The sequence below is a fragment of the Hippocampus comes genome, unplaced genomic scaffold (assembly GCF_001891065.2).
Source record: "Hippocampus comes isolate QL1 unplaced genomic scaffold, H_comes_QL1_v1.1 scaffold34, whole genome shotgun sequence".
Classification (NCBI taxonomy): domain Eukaryota; kingdom Metazoa; phylum Chordata; class Actinopteri; order Syngnathiformes; family Syngnathidae; genus Hippocampus; species Hippocampus comes.
The window spans coordinates 340973-364861 of NW_017805008.1; the positions used below are offsets into that span (position 1 = coordinate 340973).

The 23889-nt window shown below is 42.1% G+C and overlaps 1 protein-coding gene across 1 annotated transcript in view; it reads left to right on the top strand.

Moving 5' to 3' along the window:
• Positions 1-1775: 1775 nt before the first annotated feature.
• Positions 1776-23889, top strand: part of parp4 (poly (ADP-ribose) polymerase family, member 4) — a gene marked incomplete at its 5' end in the record, with an annotated part of 48773 nt that continues 26659 nt past the window's right edge. Inside the window, 15 exons of the mRNA XM_019860050.1 lie at positions 1776-1934; positions 6319-6486; positions 10026-10177; positions 11487-11618; positions 12056-12154; positions 12280-12463; positions 14041-14182; positions 14827-14972; positions 15064-15195; positions 18215-18301; positions 18416-18580; positions 18707-18753; positions 21705-21786; positions 22080-22217; positions 22310-22499. Coding sequence (XP_019715609.1) covers positions 1776-1934; positions 6319-6486; positions 10026-10177; positions 11487-11618; positions 12056-12154; positions 12280-12463; positions 14041-14182; positions 14827-14972; positions 15064-15195; positions 18215-18301; positions 18416-18580; positions 18707-18753; positions 21705-21786; positions 22080-22217; positions 22310-22499 — 2023 coding nt within the window. The remainder of the gene's footprint in view (positions 1935-6318; positions 6487-10025; positions 10178-11486; positions 11619-12055; positions 12155-12279; positions 12464-14040; positions 14183-14826; positions 14973-15063; positions 15196-18214; positions 18302-18415; positions 18581-18706; positions 18754-21704; positions 21787-22079; positions 22218-22309; positions 22500-23889) is intronic.

Consider the following 23889-nt stretch of genomic DNA (forward strand, 5'->3'; position numbering starts at 1 on the left):
TGGACCCTGTCCCACCCGTCCGTCTTCAGGCAGTAGGTGGCGGACACCCTGAACCGGTTGCCAGCCAATCGCAGGGCACATAGAGACGAACAAGCATCCACGCTCACACCTACACCTAGGGACAATTAAGAGCAGGGGTGCCCAAACGTTTTGGACCGAATATCGACTTTTCGATCAACCAACCTCCCGCGATCGACTCGTTACCGTGCACGCACATACATACGCACGTCATGATGAGCAACAGCCTGACACGGAAGCATGCGATGCACTTTTGCAGCCTGTTAACGATCGTAGCTCACACGTGCCATTTTAAAGTGCTTCCCTCGGCCTAGATTCCTATTCTTTGCCCGTGCCCTCGGTGAATTGTACACAAAACACACTCTAAATGAGAATAATGATAATGATAAAGTATATAGCGCAACAGCTCTGATCACAAGCTGCAATTGCAGACTGCTTAGCACTAACAACGTCCGGTGACGCAGGTTAAAGATTTACCTGCTTTATTTTATTTTTTTAATACTTTTTGTGAAAATGACACTGATAGAATGATTAGTGTACATTAACACCAAAAATATATTACTAACATGCACAAAGACACACAAATGGTTGTTTGTTGTTTTTATCCTCTACACCCCTCGCAATCAACTTGGGACGAGTCCGTGATCTACCGGTCGATCGTGATCAACGTAATGGGCACCCCTGATTTAGAGTGTTCAATCAGCCTACCATGCATGTTTTTGGAATGTGGGAGGAAACCGGAGTACCCGGAGAAAACCCACGCAGGCCTGGGGAGAACATGCAAACTCCACACAGGGAGGCCGGAGCTAGAATTGAACCCGGTACCTCTGCACTGTGAGGTCAACGCACTAACCACTGGTCCACTGGGCCGCCAGTCTTAAATCACATCGCCAAATGTTTTATTTTATATATTTTTTTCCCCCAGTTTTTCCCAAAACCTGGAGGATATTTAATAGTTTGACAGCTGCTCAACTGAATTGTTTTTGGTGGCAGTTAATGTTATGAAGCAGTTTTTCTTGGGTCAACGTTCACCAGTAGTAAGATCAAATACACACCACATTTAGTCGCACAACAAATTCAAGGTCTTGTTAATTTAAAGGATTTCCAGATTCACAATGTTGTCATCATGCCTTCAGATGTTGATGCAATTGACCAATAACCGGTTTATACTGGGAAAAGTGTACTGCTTGTTAAATCACAAATCAATATAAAGCCATTGAGCCAAAATGAACAATTAAGGTTTGAATGCATTGATAGACAGTTATAAGTGACTTCCGACAATTTTATACAGTATATTGGTTGTCTTACAATTAGCTATGTGTAAGGGATTTTTAAATATGATATACTTCAATCATTATCTATCATAGCCATCCATCCATCCATCCATTTTCTGATTCGCTTATTCTCACAAGGGTCGCGGGCCGTGCTGGAACATATCCCAGCCGTCTTTGGGCAGTCGGCGGGGTACACACTGAACTGCCAGCCAATGTATCATAGCAATTCAGGGAAAATGAACTCAAGTCATCTTTCATAATGATAACGTTATTATAAATTATCAAGGAAAACGTTCCTATCACAGATTTTAGTGGAAGGATGAGTAAGCTTCACAGGAATAAATGGTCATTGCACACTTGAGTAGCATTCACACATCAATGGGCTGATGCCACTTAAGGTGCAGAGGACACAGTTTCAAATGTCACGAGGTTACTCAACAACCTGGCAAATCGTGTCTGTCACTATTATGCTGCTGATTGACGTGTGGCTTTTTCAACTGGCAGCTGCTGCTGGAGGAGAAGCTGAACACCGGAGTCTTGTCACGAGACGTGGCCGTCTTTGTGGAGCTGCTGTGGACTGAGGCCCTGGGTTGCCTAGGCAACATCCTCAAAGTTCCTGTTAGCAAACTCAGCCTCAATGACGTAAGACTTTCCTGATTGTACCACGATCAGTGCGTTGTTTTTTGCAAACCCAGAAAAGATGGTGAATATTGATTTATCTTCACTAATATCTTCAATAAACCCAATATACAGTTCTGACTTGTCAGAAAAGGTCCACCAGTGGTTTCACAAAATATAGTGATATTTGGCTTTCAGGTGAAATATATGGAAAATATAAAAAGTTCATGCGACAGTGATATCATGAAAATAGGTAATTTAAGTCGAAGGATGCTCCGGTGGTTTTGTCATCTCAAACAATTCATTGAAACAAAAGTTAACAGCAACGGTGGGTACACCACAACAAAAAATTTCAATGCCTTAATAACTCATCATGTGCCTTTGAGCATCAATTACAGCTGGACAACGACTCATGCTGTTCACAAGGTGACTTATTGTCTGCCGTGGCCTGCCATCCCACTTTTCTTGTCGGGCAGCCCTCAGGTCATTGAGGTTCTGGGGTGCTGAGTTTCGAGCCTCTACACGGCGACTCAGCTGATCACACAGGTTTTCAATAGGATTCAGAACTGGAGAAAGTGCAAGCCATTACATTTGAGGTACACCAGCCTCCAACAGCTGTGTCCTGATGACGCAACCTCAATAAGATGGAGCGTTGCAGTCCATGAAGATGAAATTAGGCCCGTGTTGTTAATATGGGGGCATAATCACTGGATTAACAAATTGAATACCGCCCTTTTTCACTGGAGCAACCCCCTCAATCCCTCACATTTTACTGAATTTTGACTGATTTGCAAGGCCCACAGAATTTTCTGTTCTACGGCTATATAAACATGCGACCTGTCAGAAGAAAGATGAGACTCTCTTCTTTCAGCAGAAAAAAAAAGTTTGTTTCTATCTTTCTCTGTTCGTTGGATATCAGGTTTAGAAAATTGTGAAGTTTTATGGAAAAGGCAGATTTTCTTCAGAAATCCAGAGAAAATTTGCTTTTTGTAAAAGCATGCATTTCAAGCATCATTTCAAGTTCATTGCGCTTTTGCACCACTGCCACCTGTTGGCCATTTTTTACTATTTAACATTGCAGTCAAGCCTGCTCGTTCAGTGAGAAGTTGCATTAGATTCTCTTGCACACTCCCGCATGAAAAAACGTGATTGACGCCTTTAGACATCATGGGGAGGTGGGGACTATGCGTTAATTGACGCTTTTAGACGTCAAAGTGTTTGAATGAGTGAATAATGTTATTCAGGTAGTTTGGGCTTCTCACTGTACCATTCACAAAGTGTAGGGCAGTTCTGTCCCGACTGGACGCACCTGCCCACACTGTAACCCCGCCACCACCAAAAGCTCATCTGGTGACAACAGTGGCTGATGCATAGCCCTCTCCTTGCATCGTTGGTGGCCATCATTTTTGCTCAATGTGAATCGGCTTTCGTCAGAGACCACTGAGGCACACTGGTCCCTCTTCCAGCGTAAATGCTCCATGGCCCATGCAAGACGGTAATGCCTGTGCCCGGTGGTGTGGTCAGGTACCCTTGCAGGTCGTCTAGCACGCAGACTGGGCTGATGTAAACGGTTTCGAATGGTCTGACATGACACTTGGGTGCCTCTAACCTCCCTCATACGTGCCTGCATTTGAGGTGCATTCATCATCCGATTCTATCAGGTCATTGTTCCCAATGGAGCGGTCATCAGCATGGGATGTGGCCAAAGGATGTCCACCTCTACATCTTTCTGTCAAATTTTACAAGGTGGTAGTTGCAGGACCCCAAAAAGCAAGGAGGCAGGGAGGAGCAGGGTTGACTGTCCAAGTTGTATTGAACAAAAATACAAACAGGACATGTATAAATTAGATTAGGTTAGTGTATAAATAACAAAATGCAGTAATCATGAAATATACATGTAGTACTTAGGAGCAGGGTTGACTGTCCAAGTTGTATTGAACAAAAATACAAACAGGAGTACAGCGATCCCTCGCTTATCGCAGGTAATGGGGACCAGAACCCCCCGCGAAAGAGGAAAATCCGCGAAGTAGGTACCCCCCGCCCCCAATGGATGTACAGGTATAAGTACATGTGTATGAGTATATATATTCATAAGGCCAAATTTAATGGTATACATGCATAGTACTGTATGTGTTGCTCTATGTGACTCGCTGTTGTTTTGCTGACTCTCGTATTCCTTTTGCGGCATTTTCGCTGTTTTTTTTTTTAAATGAATATTTTTGAAAAATCCGCAATGCACTGAATCCGCAATAAGTGAATCGCGAAGTAGCGAGGGATTAAAAAAAAAAAAAAAAAAAAAAAACCTCACTCAAATACTCAAAGTCCAGAAAACCATAGGAACCAAAGTAACAAAAACCTATGACAGAAAAACAAAACATGACAGGAGCACACAGACACTCACGGACTCACAGACTTGACACAGACAATGATCCAACAAAGACTGACAGAACCCAGGGAGCTAAATACAAGCTTAGTGACGAGACAACGAGAAACTTCTGGACAAGACACAAAGGGTTGAGGGAGCTGAGTGGTTCAACACAAGGGACACGGATGACGAGAACAAGGGAACAGGTGCAGTCAGAAAGGGCACAAAACCAAATGTAACCTAAACAAAACCATAACACTTTCTGTGATTCTTTCAGTCTTTCTGTGTCTCTGTTGCAACCTGCTGATGACACTCTGTGACACTAAGCTCAGTGGCCACTTCTGTCTGAGAACATCCCGTTTGAAACATAACAATGGCAAGTGGATCCATTGTTAGGTGTCGTCTTCGTCTCATAATGTCAAAATGTGAACAGAATGATAACAGCTGTTTAAACACAAGCTCTGATTGAACCAGGATATTTATTGGTCGATTCAAGGATCAAACACCTGTTGTGAATTTTGCCATGAAGGTCCCCGTTGGAGAACAGCAACTAAGGTACTGAGACATTTAACATTTGGACATATGCATTCAAAAGCTTAGAGAAGGTCACATTAAGTTCACCTGTGAAGGTCTGAATGGTTCTTAAGGGCCGTCCTGAAATTTCACCTGAAAGCCAAATGTCCCTAACTTTTTGCGATATGTGTACACATGCCGGTTGATTGTGTGGCTCACATTAAAGGGGACAACTCTGAGTTTGTAGGTAGGATTGTCAATAATATTTTGTCTAATACTAGTCCTGGGGCTTTTCCGACACATTTCTTTGCTTTTTTTTTTTTTTTTTTTTTTTTAATTCATGTATTTATTTATTTATTAAGTATGGCTTAGTCCGTTTGTAAACATGGAAGACAACGGGGTCTATTTTCGTTCCGAATGCAAGTGTAGCGCAAAACACAGTCTAACTGTGCACACTTTCCTTTCTTGTGGTGTTTAGCTACACATTGTGCCAGTAGAATTGGGCGTAAAGGGGTGTTTGCACCTTTATGTGCCATTTTTTTCCGACCAATTGTCGTGGCATCCCTCATTTGCATTCAAATCAGGGTAGTCGCAGGGGCGCGATGTCCGAGTCCGTGCTTGACGTTGTGGAAACACAAATGGACTCTTTGGGATTCATGCATTACATTGCAATATCTTCCCTTGCTGATGGGCAATAGGAGACCGACTTGCACCCCTGATCGTGCGTCTGAATTTTAACCAACAATAGTGACGGGGGTGCTTAGAAAATGTCTTTTGGATGATTATCATTATAATATGTTCATTGAATTGATTTTTACAATGATTCAGAGGGATTGTCCCATGCTGGTGTCATATTTAGGAATTGAATCTGGTAACATTCACCATACATATTCGCAGAGCGGCGAATAGCAGACGCCCAGTGAGTCGTAGCGCGTGTACCAAATTCACAAACATGTTGTAGTAGTCCATTGCCCCGGCACGAAAATGACGATGCGCCCTTTTTTATGACAAGTGCAGACTACTTCCTGTGACCAAATTCTCAGATGAGTCAGGGGCGAGGCAACTATGTGCCGTGGAAAATCTGGAGAGGTGCAACACAACCCCAAACATGGTAGACTGCAGTGGTTCCCAACCTGTTTTCAATGATGTACCCCCTGTGAATTTTTTTTTTTCAGCCAAGCTCACCCAAACCAGTGCAAAACATTTTTGGATGAACATAAAATTTTAGAACCACTGGACTAGACTTGCACTGGCACAAAAATGAAGTTACGCCCGATTTTACGGCAAACGCACAGGTACCAGTCTGCCAAAACAGTGCTCAATATATTTGCCACTGAAGCTGACATAGATGTTTTTTAAAACTTCTGATATTCTTTCGTCTTCGATGAACTGAGTGTGCAAGGTTTCATTTTGCTTAATTTTGTTTTCAAAAATCAAACGCTACACAGGAAGGCCAAATCCACATTGAGTCAAACAGATAGGGGATTCTACATTCACTGTCCTTGTGTTCCATCCTGTCTGTGTTATTAGGTGAGCAGAGCTGAGGGACTGTTGATTGAAGCGCAAAGGAAACTGAATGAAGTCAACAGTGCCGCCGCGCTCTCTCTTCTGTTTCAAGTCTACGCCCTGCTGCCACACAAATATATTGGTCAAGGTTGCAGTCCCAAGGTTATCTCTGAAAAACTGGACCTCTGTCAGGTATGACAAAATGCACATGACCACCTTGTGTCATATAAACAAATAAGTACACAACAATTATAAGACTAGGAAGTGGAGTTCTCCTAAGTGTATTCCAGGCCACAATTCGCACTGCTGCAACAGATAACCACCCATTGTAATTAATATTGCTGGCTTGTAACAAACCACAGCCCAAAAGGGTTTTGTTTTGCCTCCTCAATTTGGTTGTGCTTTCTTCTGCTTCTGAAGCCTGTCGAAACCACTTTGATGAACTCACAAAAATACCCTCAAGCATGCTCTTTTTCTGCTTTTGAACATTTGAAACCCTGACAGCCTTCAACAACAAAGAATATACCCATTTATATGTTTTTATTTAGCTGCCTTCATCTCAATTCATGTATAATTGGTTCACTTTTTCTAATTGTCACGTGTTAGATCCTTACAGGTCAAATTTATTGACTGCGCACGAAAAAAAAAAAGACTACGCTCACCAATAGCATTAAAATACCCTTAAATATTGTTTCACTTCCATCCCTACAACTCTGAAGTGAAATGTATTTTAAACACAAAGGAGCAGTGATAGAAGTGATAAAGCCATCCATCCATCTATCCTATCTTATCCGTTGATCATAATTTGGATATTTAGCTAAGAATAACAGTCTGTGTCTTTTCATTTTCAGTCGTATAATCGGTATTTGTTTGTCTCACATGAGGTTGAGAGCCAGTGCTATGAAAAAGCGTTCACATGCCTTGAACTTTTTCACATTTTGCCACGTTTCTTACCTGTCAATGTGGTGTACATTTATATTCAGTCCCCCTGCATCAATACTTTGTACAGCGACGTTTTGCTGCTGTTACTGCTGCTCATCTTTTGGAGCAGGTCTCTATCAACTCCACCCATCTAAACATTGACATTTTTGCCCATTCTTCTTGACAAAAAAAAGATCAAGCTCAGCCAGATCAGATGGAGAACATCTGTGAAGAGCAGTTTTCAATTCTTGACACAGATGCTTTAGGCGTGGACTTTGACTAGGTCATTCGATGTATGTTCAGGGTCACTAACACTGCATGTACTCAAATCTGTGATTCATCAATATCTTTGCACATGTATATGTTAGTATTCTGAAATATGAAACCTCTTCAGACCATGCTTATGCACAAATAGTGACGAATCAACTTTTGAATAAGCATCAAACACACATCTTTTACCCAAGATGCACAAACGTATTGAAACTAAGAGTCATTAATAAAACCAATCATAATTCTTTTAACAATAATATCAGGAACTTCAATCATGAATTTTGGAACGAGTGGACCAATGTAATAACAGCGAAGTGCACTTCTCATCACGCCATGCCTTTCAAGTGTGTATATGTGCATATGTACTGTACTATACATGTGTGTTTTCAAGAGAAGAATGCATGGGCATCCTTCGGTTCCATCTCCGGAAAACCCATCGAACCGCTGACATTTCCTGGCTAATTCAAGACTTCCAAGTGTTCAGATCGATCACGTACATATGCACGCTACAAATTCTGTATCTTACAACACTTCCAGAAATTTACTGTCCACCGTGAAGAAGATTAAAGGCACAGACATTGTCACTGAAGTCACCAGCGCTAATGTCAATTGAGTTTTATCAACTTAGAAAAACCTTTTTGCTCCGCTATATTTATTGTCTATTTTAACAACTTGTGTGTTCATTCTCAGCACTTTATTTATTTGTCTCTCCATGTTTGGTGTGCAGCATTCTCTAATATAACATTAGGATCGGTTAAAAATTATTGATGATGTTATTATTTGTCATCAGTTTCTACGTTGAGCAAGCTTTCCGATGATGCTGATCTTTTCGGATCAAGAGGAAGAAAGCTATAACAATTTTGGGGCCGACTCTCGCGAATTGGCTAAGATCTGTCCAGCTGGGGCCCTTTTTTAGGGAAAAAGAGGTGGGGTTTATGCAAATTAGAGCTATGTGAGCAAGAGCTGTCATTTAACATGAATTCTGATTCATTTAGAGGCACACGGTAGTGCAAAGAAAACGGGCCGATTCGCACGTGTCATGAATCCAATGATGATTTTGCATATGTGTTCCACTTGTGCACAAAGTAAGACTACTTCCACACATTTGATTGGGGGACATTGGTTTGCTGGAAGATTAATCTCCTTCTCAGTCTGAAATGTTTTGTAGCCTTGATCAGGTCTTCTTGCAGGATTGCCCTGTGTATATCTCCATACATCTTCCCATCAACTCTGACAAGTTTCCTTCCCTGTGCCTGCTGAAGGAAATCATCCCCACAGCATGATTTTTACCACCACCTTGCTCAGGGTGATGAGCAGTGTTAGTTTTCCACCACACGTACTGATGAAAAATTGACCACAATTAGTCTCATGTGACTAAAGCACCTTCTGCCACATTTCTGCAGTGTCCCCTACATTTTTTTATTTTTTTTTTGTGCCTCTCGTTCATCAGAGTCTTTCCTCAAGCCACTCTTCCATAAACGTCATATTTGTGGAGCGCACAACTTATCGTTGTCCCATGGACACATTCTCCCAACTGGACTGTGGATTTCTGCAGCTTCTCGAGTGACCATAGGCCTCTTGGCTGCTTCTCTCACGAGTGTTCCCCTCGGTCGCTCCCTCAGTTTCGGTGCACGTACGGTCTGTGTCTTGGTAGTTTTGGAGTTGTGCCATACTTTTACCGTTTTTGGATGATGTTCAGAGCAGGGAATATTTATGATACGAACCACTGATACCTTCACAGAACAGGTGTACCTATATTGAGGTTAAATTACACATAGTTGGACTTTTATTTACTTATTTTGGTGTTAACGTGTTTCAGAAAACACATGGCTGTGTAAAAATGCAAACCATTTTTTGGGTTTGTCATTCCGTTTCACAATTGCTCAACTTTGTGTTGGTCAGTAACATATAATCTCTATAAAACACCTTCAAAGTTGTGATTGCATGCTCGCAGAATGTGAAAAAGACCAAGGAGTAGGAATACTTTTTCAAGGCACTGTACGCCTCTTATACCTAGCTTGAAACTGAAAACTGGGACCGAGTCATGTTTGTTTGCACTGCGTAATTGATTCATATCAACTAGGGTAAATATTTTGCAGTCCTGTTAGATGTGACAAAATGAGGAGGGAGGAACGTGGGGTCTATGTAGCAAAGTTCAAAGGAGGCTGAGCGTCCCCAAACGTGACATGTGGACCCAATTCTCCTCCTGCAGGGGTGATTCCCGTAAATAAAGGAGAGAGAGGCAGCACTCCTCATTGCATGCCAGTATAGCATTAATACGATTTATGGAGGTCCAGTCACTACACACTGTTGTTCTAATTTAAACCAGAATGACTGAGATGGTGTTGTTTTTGGCAGTTAAATCCTGCACGCATTCACCAAAAACATTTGTTGAAGGACTGAGGATCCTCCTTTGTTTCATTTTTTCATGTCAAATGACTCATCTACCGCATATGCACCAAAAAAATGCACTTGTCTCTCCGCCACACACACGGCTCTCATCAAGACTGACGAGAGATTCACTGCTGATCCTGGTCTAGCTTATTCGAGACATCCTGAACGTGAGTGAGATGACTCTGAGAAGCCCCGCCCCTTCCTGCATTGGCAAGTTTCGCGCCCTGAGGTGCAGCATTGAAACGGTCGAGCCTGGCTGCCGCGAATATCGCACTGTGTCATCTCTAGTCAAAGACAGGTGAGAAAGTTTTATCGATTCCATTCTATCAAAGCACCACAAGGAAATCATGCAAAACAACTCAAGATGTTTTTCTTCTTTCTTCTTTCTACCCAATCTTGCTGCTGTAGACTGTAAATTTCCCCAATGTGGGACAAATAAAGGATATCTTATCTTATAAAAGCTAAAGTAACATCCAGATCGCACAGCAAATGTCAACCACCGCATAACCTGATGATTAAGGAAGGAGAATATCAGCGAACACCATTGTAATTGTGTGCTTAATTATTGCTACCAACAGTAACAGTACAGTGAGTTTCTCTTAATGAGGGTAACGATATATGATGTTCAGAAGTTGCAAATGGCCAGAGGTGGGCGATTTACAAAATTTTGCCAGTCCTTCATTCGTCATTCGTCAGAAGAATGGGCACCCGTCCATCATCGTCAGTCCGTCATTTTTTTTTCAAGCTGAACCAAACTCTAATCTTCAGTCGATCCGCCCTTTATGTTATTGTAACCACGTGCCACGCATGTTTTTTTAGAATGTGGGGGAAAACCCGGAGAAATTCCATGCAGGCACGCTTAGTACATGCAAACTCCACACAGGAAGTCCGGAGCCGGAATCAAACCCTGCACCTCTGCACTGTGAGGCCGACACACTAACCAGTCGAACGGGCCGCTCTAGATTGATCATTAAAAATAAATTTGTTCCATGTAAAATCCTGCCATTTTCAACACTGCTTATCCTGAACATGGTTGCAGGTGATGCAGGAGCCATCCCAGCTGATTTCAGGCGAAAGGCAGAATACACCCTGAACTGGTTGTCAGTCAGTCGCACGGCACGTTATTTGTAAAAGCTATCATCTCTCTCTCTCTCTCTCTCTCTCTCTCTCTCTGAACAGTTAGACATAGCTAACATTTTGAAATTATAAAGTGTATCATTGAATAAATCGGAGCACCACCAGGAAACTGCTGAATCTCTGTCCAGTGCTGTGCCGTGATTGGCCAGTCTGTTAGTTGGTGTAGCTCAGCAAAAGATCTGTTGTGCAAAGCGTGCAGTCGTCCATCCCACCTTATTGTGGATAGCCATTCATGGTAGCAAGTTTCTTTAACACACGACATTTTAAGCTTTTCTGACAAACACAATAGATGACTAGCGCAAGGATTTGGAACCACGCTCTGCAGTTTCATCTCCACAGGGGCCTTTTCAGCCACAGCTCCTGTGGGTCTGCTTCAGGCTTGACTGATCCCAGCAGGCTGATAAAAGCTTACTTTTGATTCATAAGAGCTACCTGTAAAGTAAATGCCTACCTTATTTGCCTTTTTTCAGAGCTGTGCAGATCCATCAGGTGTTACGTGTCAGCAGAGCCGTGGAGCTTCAGACCTTTAAAGGCAAACTCGGCAACATCAAGTCCCTCCTCCACTCCTCCAGTGCCAGCAACTTTGTTGGAATTATGTCCCGGTGAGTTTACGCATGACAAACACATACATGCACATATCGGCAATACACACACAACACACAGATGACAAATTGTGCATCTTAGATGATTCACTGCATGGTAGGCTCCTTACTCTGACTTTAATACACTCCATTCTATGGACCTTTAAAAGCCACAACCTGGGAGCAGTGAAGAAAGGTAATGATACTGTTAACCCTTTCATGTACCCTGTAACCTTATAACATGATAAGGTGTCCACTGTGGTAACCACTGTCCCTGAAAGGGTTAAAAGACAATGTTTCGGGCTGTCTCTCTAAAGATCTGCTGTTTGCTTGTGTAATATAATTTCGTGCTAAAAAATACATTTTGTGGGGGGAAATGTCCATTATTTGCTCATTTTCACCGATGGCATTTTCTACAAACCAACAATCGATATGTTTGACCTTCACTCTCCTATTAGTGGTTTGCTGCTACCTTGTGTTGGAGTGGAACATCATGGGATTGAACGAACAGATGCTGGCAGTCTTGGAAATGGCATATACTTCAGCGATAGCATGCGGTCAGTAAGCATTAAGAAAATTCCTTTAAATGTTGTTCTTCAGCCCTGGACTGCTGTGCATTGTTTCATCATTTCACCTTCACAAACCATCGTCATACGCATGTCCTCCTCCACCCTTCATACAGCACCTGCCTAAAGTACACTAAACCCAGCGTCTCGGACGGCTCTCGGCTGCTGCTGGTGTGTGACGTGGCCCTGGGGCGCTGCCTGGAGCTTTACCAGAGAGATCCCACTCTGGCTCAGGCCCCTGAGGGACACAACAGTGTACACGGCATCCGCCGCACAGCCATGGTTAACTCAGAGTTTGAGGTTGGGCTGAAATTTTGTCTGTGTGATTAAATAGTTTAGTTTGTCTGATGGCGTTAATTATTAATGCTGTTCCAGTATTTTCATTGTACAGGCAGATTTGTGTGTTAACAGCTCGTTGCATTGCATCTTATTAGATTTACAGTCATATGATGAGTGAATTATCGATTTGCCCTCACAGTGGAACGTCCAAAACAGAACACAATCAGCCCTGTGATGCTTGTTTATCTCGAAGTTGTTCAAATTTCAACACATCATTTGAATAACAATAGGTAAACAATGTGAAGCAAATATATTTTTTTCCTGTCATTGTCATAAAAACGTTATTAACAAGCTATGTTTTGAGTAGTAGACCTACCAGTGATAAAAGCATAATAGTAACCACTGTCTTGTGCATCTAAAATAAAGAATAGAGGGTGAACGAAATGGCGGTATTTTATAGATTTTAATGAGCCACAGTGGTGTGGGTGTAGCTAAAATAATAAGTGCATTTCCATTAGGATCCGCTTGGTAAATTTTATTTGTGTCCTTCAAATATTGCTTATATTGTTCTGTGCAACCATATTTTACTGAGCAGCGAGACAGCATTTTCCTCTGTTCCTTTTCTACTCTGCCGAGCTTCACATTTTTCCTTTTTGGGCTCTGTGGGCTCTGTTTTCGTAGACGGTGCGCATGTACTCGGCGTAAAAACTGGTGCATCTTGATTTTCGTGCAGGTGCAAACCTCCTTTAGCGTGTTTGGGAATTTAGCCATGCTGGGCATTCCAGCTGACCGAGGGCCTGCTTTCAGCTGCTGCAATGTATTTTTGTTTTTGTTTTTTGTGGCGCAGGAGGCGTAATGTGATTTTAGTGGGTTTGTTCGCGGTGCAGGTAGACCGATTCTGAGCTCTATGGATATAGATAGTTTTTTTTTTTTTTTTAACCCCCATGTAGTATTGTTTAATGGCCAATCGAAGCAGCTTCTCTCATTGAAATGCGGCATGTGAGAGGGTCACTGATATGATGGCAGAAGAAGAAACTGATTTGCTCGTGTCCGACGGGGGATCAAGGATGCAAAGCACCAAGCAGACCTCCACATGCTGTAAAGGTGGCTTGGGAGATCACAAATGTGTGTCAAATCCAGGCTCCAGGTTCTGGCCATTCTATGTGGAGGTTGCATGTTCTCCCCATTGTTGCGTGACTTTTCTCCCCATTCTCTGTTTTCCTCCCACATTCTAAAAACATTTCCTTCCCCGTTAAATGCAGACTCTAAATTGCCCGTAGGTGTGAATGTTGCTTTGTCTGTGTGCCCTCGATAGACTAGCGACCAAATCAGAGTGTATCCCGCCTCTCGCCCATAGTCAACTGGTATAGGCCCCAGCTCATTCACTGGCTTAGTAAGGACAAGCAACACAGGAAATGGATGGATAGATATTAATTTCCTCAATAATTAACCTAGCTGAACTGATAGGGTTGCGGTAAGGCAAGGGGAACTATGTCGTTCTGTGTTGTCACAATGACATCTCGATCTAATTCCATTTAGAGTGAAGGTTTATGGTTCAAATATGGCTGAAGCCAATGTTTTTCCATTCCATGCTCCAGGGTGATGAGTACGTGGTGTACAGTCCGGATCAGGTCAAGCTGAAATATGTTGTCCAGTTCAGCACTGATGGAGACCAACTCAAGGCTTTCAACCCAGCTATAGACACGTCGGCTGAGTCTTGTCTGCCCCCTGCTGATCCAGGTGAGCACTGTGCAGCACTTGCTTAGTTTTGCGATGTAGTCACTTAGATTTTTTTTTTTTCATTGGAGGAGTCATTAATAGGTCACCCTTAAGTGTCTTCTCTTTAAAAACATATATCATGAGCTCTCATTTCCACAAGATGCTATTCGTTGCTGTTTCTATTCAAGCTGCTAACGCTGTAAAAGAAATAAATAAAAATACAAAAGTGGTTTCACGCTGCAGAACCTCAGGGGCCACGTTCACAAAGGTTGCTATTGTAGCATTGCTCCTAATTGGCAGTAAAAGTTCCTTTGCCAAGAGTTTTCTCTCAGGATCAGTTGGCAAAGAAGCTGAGCACAAGTTTTTACTACAGTAACAACTCCCAAACTGATCGAAGACTTAATGGACCATCCTACCATCCCCACGGCAAGCGCGCATGTCATCGAGCTGCATTGGAAAGTATTTATCATAACAAAGGAGTGCAATGGATGAGAACAACTCCTTCTATAGGCCAGTTTGATCTTTGTACAGAAAATAGAGGTCTTATTTAAATATGCTGGCATTGCCTGTAACACTCAGGAGGGGAGATCATGACATTGTGTGTGTGTGTGTGTGTGTGTGTGTGTGTGTGTGTGCGTGTGTGCGTGTGTGTGTGATTTTCGAAGTGGTCCTTCCTGATGATGATGAAGGTATTGGAAGCATAAAAAACCCATTGGACGACGTGACTTCAGGACTGCTGGACAGCTCAGGGCAGCAGCTCCCCCTGCTGGGTGTACACGTGAAGTGCAAGTTGATGGATTTGCTCTCACATGTAAGAGCATTTTCACACTAAGTGTCTTTATTTATATGTCTTCAGGTTGCAGCATCCTGGAAGACAGACATTTATTTTATGCTTTTTGTAGGTCATCATCTTCCAAAGGTACACTAATCTGAGCAACGTCCCCATTGAAGCAAAGTATGTCTTCCCTTTGGACGAATATGCAGCTGTGTGTGGATTTGAAGCCTTCATAAATGGGAAACATGTGGTGGGACAGGTAAATTATCTTAAAATGTACTTTCAGCTAAAGAAACCATAACAAGCGAAGGCTGGCTTTAGATGTTGTTTTCAAGTGATCAAAATTCCATGTTGTTCCCTCAAGGAGCCCAGTTAAATTTATTTTGCAAATGTACTGGCTTAAATTTTCATAAAGGCTGCAGGATGAAGTAGTGATTAACATGTCACACGGTCAGAAGATGTGCCATGTCTCGGTTTAGAGATTGCATATAGTGTTGGTTTTCTGTAGAAACCAATTTTTCTCCCACATTTCAAAAATGTACACAACGTTAATTAAAGACTTGAATTTGTTCAGAGGTGTAAATGGTTGTGTGTCTAAATGTGTGGTTCTTAACATTGTTAGAGGGACCGAACCCAACCAGTTCATATGCACATTCACCGAACTCTTAATTAGTGAAAAATAAAAATGTGAATTTTTACAAATTCCAGACATTAAAAAGCACATTTATTAAAAACAGAAAAAAGTCAATAAAATTAGATGGGAAAAGTGTAGTTTTTTTTTTTTAATTGTATGATGTACGATCATGACAGTCACACGGTGACTACTGAGCGAACTAAATTTCCCACAGCACTGATTCGACAAGCAATGTCATGTGATCATCTGCAGCCAGCGATGGCCAGGCGGCGTGTCATAACTAATTGACATCTTGGGTCAGGTGTGTCTTAACCTCCATGGCAGAGGCTCCATCGAAGCCCTGAGACCAATTCACCAAACCCCTAGTGTTCGATCGAACCCAGGTTCAGAACCACTGGTCTATATGTTGCATGTGATTGAATGTTATCAGTGAAGTCAGCTGGGATTGACTGCAGTTCCGTACCACCCAAATGTGGATCAGTAGCATAGAAACTGGACTGATGGATGGGCCTGAAAAAACGTCATAAGTCATTTTTTGCTTTTTCTTAAGCCCACATGCTTAACTGTCATACATGTGCAAGAAAAGGTTCACCATTGACAAAACAACAAAACAGACATACTGTTACTTTGATAACATCTGATGACACATACAGTGCCGTGAAAAAGTATTTGCCCCTTCCTGATTTTTATATTTATCCCACACTAACATTTCAGTTCATAAAACCAATTTTAATATCACACAGAGACAACCCCAACGAAATACAAAATGTAGTTTCTGAATGCCAATTTAATTTATTAAGGCACAAAAAAAAAGTCCAAACCTTTCTGACCCTATGTGAAAAAGTAATTGCCCACTGAACCTAATAATGGGTTGTGCCACGCTTGGCAGCAATAACTGAAATGAAGCGTTTGGAATAATTGTCACTGAGTCATTCACGTTGCTCTGGAGGAATTGTGTCTCACTTTTCTTTGCAGAATTGTTTCAACTCCGCCATATTGGAGGGTTTTCTACCATCTCATTCCGCAGAATCTCAATTGGATTCAAATCAGGACTTTGACTTGGCCACTCCCCCCGTTTTTTTTTTTTTTTTTTTTTCCATTCAGAGGTGGACTTGCTGGTGTGTTTCGGATCATTGTCCTGTTGCATGATCCAAGAGCGCTTGCACTTGCTGATTCTCAGACGTTCTCCTTCCAGATTTTCTGGCAGACAGCAGAATTCATTGTCCCATCAATCACAGCAAGTTGTCCTGGTCTGGAGGAAGCAAAGCATCCACAGACCATTACACTGCCACCACCATGCTCCAGTGTTGGCATAATGTTCTTTTTATCAGACATCTGCACATCTTCCAAAAAGTTCAGTTTTTGACCCGTCAGTCCACAGAATGTTTTTCCAAAAGTCTTGAGGATCATCAATGTCTTTTTGCAAATGTTTTTTTGTGTTCTTCTTGGACAGCAGTGGTTTTCACCTGGTAACTCTCCCATGGATGTCATTTTTGGCCAGTGCCTTTCTTATGAAAGAGCTGTGAACACTGATCTGAAGTTAGAACAGCGAGGTCTGGAATTCTTTGGGTGTTGTTCTAGCTTCTTTTGCAAGCTCCTGGATGAGTCGTCGTCACGCTGTTGCAGTAATTTTAGCTGGTTGACCACTCCTGGGAAAGTTTGAGACTGATCCCAGTTTTCTCCATTAGTGGATAATGACTCAGACAGTGATTTGCTGAAGCCCCAGTCTCTTGGAAATGGCTTTGTAGTCTTTTCCAGACTTATAGATTTCAATAACTTTTTTCTAATTTCTTCTTGAATTTCTTCGGATCGTGGCATGATGCGTTGGTTTCTTGAGAGCTTGTAGCCTACTTAGTCCCCCAGATTCTGTTTCTGTGATTTCTTGATTCAACAAATGTGGTGCTTGGATGTGAAATTGAACTCAGCTTTCCCAAACTGTTGTTGGTCACAGTTACTTTGTAAATTAATAATAACTTTTTCACAGAGAGACAGGTAGTTTTGGAGTTTTTTTTTTGTGCTTTAATAAATGAAATCGGCACTTGGGTAGTCTCTGTGTGATATTAAAATTGGTTTGATGAACTGAAACCTTTGTATATGATAAACATGCAAATAAAACAGAAATCAGGAAGAGGGCAAATACTATTTTATAGCACTGTATGGTAAAACCAGTCTTTTTTTCACATATTTCACCTAACTTTTGGTGTATATTTTTCTTCTCTGCTCACGTTGGTCTCCTCAAAACAGCATATTGAGACTGATCCTTCTTTTGAAATGTGTGACTGAATACCCCCCACCCCAAAAAATAAAATAGATAAAACAGCAGCACAGAGTTAATCCAAAACTAAACTCTTGAGTGGCGTACTGCTGTTTTGCGTGATAGTCTATCTTTTGAAAAAGTATGACGAAAAGGTCACCAAAAGCCCAAATAAGAGCAAATCACACACGACACACATTTGACATCTTTTTGATGAACATCTTATTGATTTAAGACTTTAAACTATGAACAGAACAGAATGGAGAGTCTAATCAATCAGATACAGGCACTAATCTGGAATTGAAGCCTTGTTGGCACAGTAGCTTGTCAACGCAGCCTTGTTGTCTGATGATTTCAACACTAATTAACATGCATGTCCTTGACTGTCAGGTGAAGAAGAAAGAACGAGCTCGTAAGGAGTACAAACGGGCAATAGAGAAGGGCCATGGAGCCTACCTCATGGACCAGGATGCCCCAGTAAGCACTCCACACATGCACACACACCCGTGCTCACTCACACACATCCACACTCACAAATAGGCAATAAACTTGGTATCACCTCCAATGTGGCCTCTACACCATTTCTTGCAGGACATTTTCACCATCAGCGTGGGCAACCTGCCACCTGGTGCCAGCGTGCTCATTAAAGTGACCTTTGTGTCCGAGCTCATCATCAAGGACGGGAGTGTTTTCTTCACCCTGCCTAGTAGTGTTGCACCGTGGCAGGAAAGTGCAGCGCTCAACCAGACTACACAGGTAACACAGGCCTGGCTTGAATTAAAATAGAAAATTGTGCATTTTTTTAAAATATTTTTTTAGGCTCAATAAAGTGGAAAGAAAGCCAGATTTAGTCTAACTCAGATGTATTTGTGTTTTCAATAGGTGACCGTGGACAAAGTGTGTGTGACAGATGACGCAGCAAGTACAAGGTTTGCATGAAAGTAGATGTTGTAGAAGACAGCAAAAAAAACCGAAAAAAAAAATTCTTCTTCTTTGACGAATGTCGTGGCCAAAAATGCTGAAAACAGTCCACATCAGGTCCACACGACGTAACAACAAAACGATGTGACAAAACAAAAGACAAAAACAATAAAAAACGCTGACGGTTATCTCCTCGGGCTCCATCTGGGGGGAAAAAAATAAATAAAAATTGCAGACTGCTGATTGCTAACAACTTACGATGATGCAGGTCACACACCACCGTAGGTTAAAGATGACCTGCTTTTTTATTTTATTTTATTTAATACTTTTTGTGAAAGTGAGACTGATGGAGATGATCAGGGTGCAGTGTGCACTAACACAAAAATATATCATATTCATAACACGCACACTGACAAACAAATGGGGTTTTTTTTTGGTTTGTTTAGTTTTTTTCCCTTCAATACCCCTCGCGACCGACTTGGGACTCGCGACCGACTTGCTACTGGTCGATCGCGATCGACGTATTGGGCACCCCTGGTCTCTGGGTTTCTTCCAGCATTGCCACATGCTAGCAGCAGCATTGTACGTTCTGGTCTCCAGCGTGCACTTGGCGTGACTTTTCTGGCTGTAAGAGTGACTAAATATGCCATGTATTAATTAAATATTTTAGACACTTAACATCAGCACATGCAGTACCATTGTAATACACGTTTATTGGCATTCGAAAGACAAATGGCAACATCTCTTGTGTAAGTGTACATGCCAACTGCCTAAGTCGACAACGAATGTATGCGTGATTACTGGAGGCTTGCAATGCGTTGCAATGTGTTGAAAAAGAAAATCAACGGTAAGTGTGAAATCTCGCTGACCCCAGGGACTAAAATAACCCCTGACCGGCTCTCCGTTTCAAATTGATAAAACCTCCCATTTCCCTTTGCCTCAGTCCTGTACACTTCGTCAAAGACGACGGTTTCTCAAGCCGGTAACGGAAAAGGACACACCTGGGTACTCACTGCCTTAATGCTGGAGTGCCAGTAACAGTTTGGCTTTCTCTATTGAACAACCTTTAGGAGAAATAAAAAATCAATCTGATCATGCTGTTTTCTAACTCTGAAATTGTCATTCTAGTGTGGATGTTTACTGTGGTTCTCTCTGTTTGCCTTTGGTAGCAAAACCTAAAATTATATTGTAATGCACTGGCTAATTCCATTTATTTTGTTGAAGTCTAAATTCAGTGGGCGGCCCTGTAGTCCAGTGGTTAGCACGTCGACTTCACAGTGCAGAGGTACCGGGTTCAATTCCAGCTCCGGCCTCCCTGTGTGGAGTTTGCATGTTCTCCCCGGGCCTGTGTGGGTTTTCTCCGGGTACTCCGGTTTCCTCACACATTCCAAAAACATGCGTGGCAGGCTGATTGATCACTCTAAATTGTCCCTAGGTGTGAGTGAGGGTGTGCATGCTTGTTCGTCTCTGTGTGCCCTGCGATTGGATGGCAACCGATTCGGGGTGTCCCCCGCCTACTGCCCGAAGACAGCTGGGATAGGCTCCAGCTCCCCCGCGACCCTAGTGAGGATAAAGCGGTTCGGAAGATGAATGAATGAATAAATAAATTCAGTGGTGAAACCAAATTCAGAAGGGCCTAAATCAAAGATGGTGAACTCTGTTGTTTGAATTTTTAGAATTGCAAACATTCATGCCAACCGTTAAGCCATTTGTCATGGAATTCAATTCATCCATCCATCCATTTTCAGATCCACTTTATCCTCACAAGGGTCGTGGTGGGTGCTGGAGCCTTTCCCAGCTGTCTCCGGGCAGTAGGCAGGGGACACCCTGGATTGGTTGCCAGCCATTCGCAGGGCACACATAGATGAAAAACCATCCGTGCTCACACCCACACCCAGGGACATGTTTTTGGAATGTGGGAGGAAACCGGAGTACCCAGAGCAAACCCACACAGGCACAGGGAGAACATGCAAACCCTGCACCGCTGTACCGTGAGGCCGATTCGCTCACCAGTCAACCACCGGGCCTCCCGGAATTCAATTCATTTAACCTTATACCTTCCATTACATCATAAGACATGGCATCACAAGTAATCTTTTCCACCATACAGTTCTTTTTCTCTTTTGTCATATCACCTCTCCACCTGACAAAAGCACAGTCCATAGTCTTTTATTTTTTCTGCTCTTCACGTGCAGAGAGCGTCCAGCAGGGGGATGCACCAGTGCCTCACATGCCCCACCTGACCTCACGTCCCTGAGTAATAGGGAGCTATACATAGTAGTGATTTGTTGTTCATGACATCCTTCGTTTTCCATTTTGTTTTTAACATTATCTGTATGTGGCTTTTAAATGAAGCTTGCTTGCTTCAGGGCAATGCTGTGAATGTCCTTGAGTGGCCCAACCAGAGCCTAGAATTGAATCTGATCAAATAACTCCCGATAGATCTGAAAATGGCTTTGCAGTGATGCTCCCCATCCAACCTAATGGAGCTTGAGAGGTGCTGCCAGGAGGAATGGGCGTTAATTGCCCACTGATAGGTGTGCCAGATTTGTGTAATTACCGCCAAAGGTGCATCAACAAAGTGTTGAGCAAAGACTGCGAATCCTTACACAGATATGTCTTAGTTTTTAAAATATTTAATAACTTTGAAAATCCCCTCCTCCCACCGAAAACGTTTTTCATGTTGTCATTATAGGGTATTGTGTGTATAATTATGAGGAAAAAAAAATGACATAACAAAATGTGGAAAAATGAAATGCTACCATGTTTCAGTCCTATGTAGTACTTTGATTCTTCGCTGTGCTATGCGATCTGGAAATCGCTGTCTTTCTCAAGTTTCTGATTGGCTGTTAAATAGCAGCTGTTTTGGCATGTGACGGTGGTGCATCAGAAAAAATGTGGCTTGTATATTATGCACTTATTACCTAAGTGTGCTAACAAATTCATTGGTCCCCTTCAGAGAGTTCAGCCTGGACATGTCCATTGAGATGCCGTATGACATCACCAACCTGCAATGCATTACGCACAAAGTCAAGATGAAGGTTGGTCCCATGTTAGCGTCTTCATTCCTTTTCTCGGATTGGAACAAACTCCTTTTCATGTATTTTTAATCTGCAGCTTCATTAAAAATGTACAGTTTTTGTTTTATACCTTTCAGGACAGTTTTCATATTTTTATATTTCCTACAAAACCGTGTGATCTGCAGTGTTTCAAGAGCTCACACAGATGCCTTTCAACATCACATATCGTCAAAATGCTGTGACAGCAGTGATCATTTTGCTCTCTGTGACCACGTTATTAATACATTAAATGTATTGTGAATGTTATCCCACAGAGGACCGACTGCAAGGCAGTTGTGAGTGTGCTGCCAGGGCAGGTCATGACTCCAGAAGGATTCCAGCTGTCAGTCACTCTGTCGGAGGTACATCTACCCAGGATGTGGGTGGAGGAACACCCTGACAAGGACAGCCAGGTCTGACAGTTTGGTGTCTATCTGTCAGCCTTGATCTGCTGCTTCGCTCCAGGAATTCTTTTTTTTTAATAACCTAATTGTCAATCCCGCAGGCCTGCATGTTAGTTTTCTACCCTAACTTTAACATCAAACCCACTTCTGGATCCAATGAAGTTGTCATTTTGCTGGACACATCTGAGTCCATGCATGGAGAGCCTTTACTCTGGGCCCAGAGGATTGCCCGGCACGCCATCAAAACCCTAAAGGGTGACCTTAAAATCAACATCATCTTGTTTGGCACAGGTCAGTACCAATTAGTGTGTGTGTGTGTGTGTGTGTGTGTGTGTGTGTGTGTGTGTGTGTGTGTGTGTGTGTGCGTGTGTGTGTGTATGCGTGCGTGTGAAACAGAGAGACTATTTCCCTTAGTTATTGCCATTAAGCAGAGGCAGGCATCGTCAGTCCGGTAAGTCCATCCGAATCGTCAGTGACAGCCAAACGGCATTCAGAATGAATTTACCAGTAATACATCACACATCTGTGCCACATACCTGACATGTAGCCAAATACAGAAAAAATAAAACAGTTTTGTATACCTTTCTGTCCCACAGACATCCCATTTTGTTTTAATTTCACCAAACACCACTCTGCGTGTACGCGTGTCTGTTGTTTTTATTTTCATGTTTTTTATGTATTTGGCTGCGTGTCATGGAAGTTACGTTCTCATCACCGATTTGTTGTTGCTAACACAGAAGCAGTGTACCTTTTAAAAATGGCATGCACTGTATCAAAGTGACCCCAAATAATGTAACATAAATCAAGATGAATGCTAACGTAGCTTGCAGATAAGACAGCAAAAAACAACCATAGCCTGGAAAATGATATAGATCACTGATGTCAACTTCAAGGGCAAAATCTGGCCCGCCACATCATTTTATGTGGCCCACAAAAGCAGTTCAAACGTGTCAACTTCCATGATGCTTCCTAAAATCCGAACCAAAATTACAAATTCTCATCTGCAATAAATAACAAAGATATTCCTTTTTTCTTGTCACCAAACCCCTCATTACAGTAACTTAAATAGTTAAATAAACGATTATTCTTGACTTCTATACATGGTTTCCAGTGGCGGACCCTGAGGGCCAGCAAGGCCTTCTCTGCTGGCCTAAACATTCTCATAAAAGTAAATTTACTTTTATGTATTTTATGTTATTTTATAATTTATGTTATTTATTTTCATAAATATGTAAACAAAATTATTATATATATTAATAATAATAATATATTAATAATATATGGAAATAATAATATATTATTTCCACTTAGTTGAGTGGCTGTTATTTTAAATAACATTGAAAGCCACTGATAAATAACTTATTTATTATGGTAGAGTTTTTAACCAATCATATTTCAGCTAGCTTGCGTTGCCAGGTAAATTAAACTTGCTCGGGGCCTTCAGATTAAACAGAGCAGGCCCCTGTGCACTGTAAGTGAACGGGCACAGTCAGTTTTCAATAGCCAATCAGATCACGAGTCTCAGACTCGTGATCTGTTTCCTGTATCCTGACTTGTTCTCGTCTGCGTACTAGGGCTAGCGAGAAGGCCTTACGTCGAGACTGGCCGTGCGCGTTCGGTGATTGGATTAGCGCCTTTTCTGTTTCCTGAGAATTGTATCCTGACTTGTTCAATAAAGATT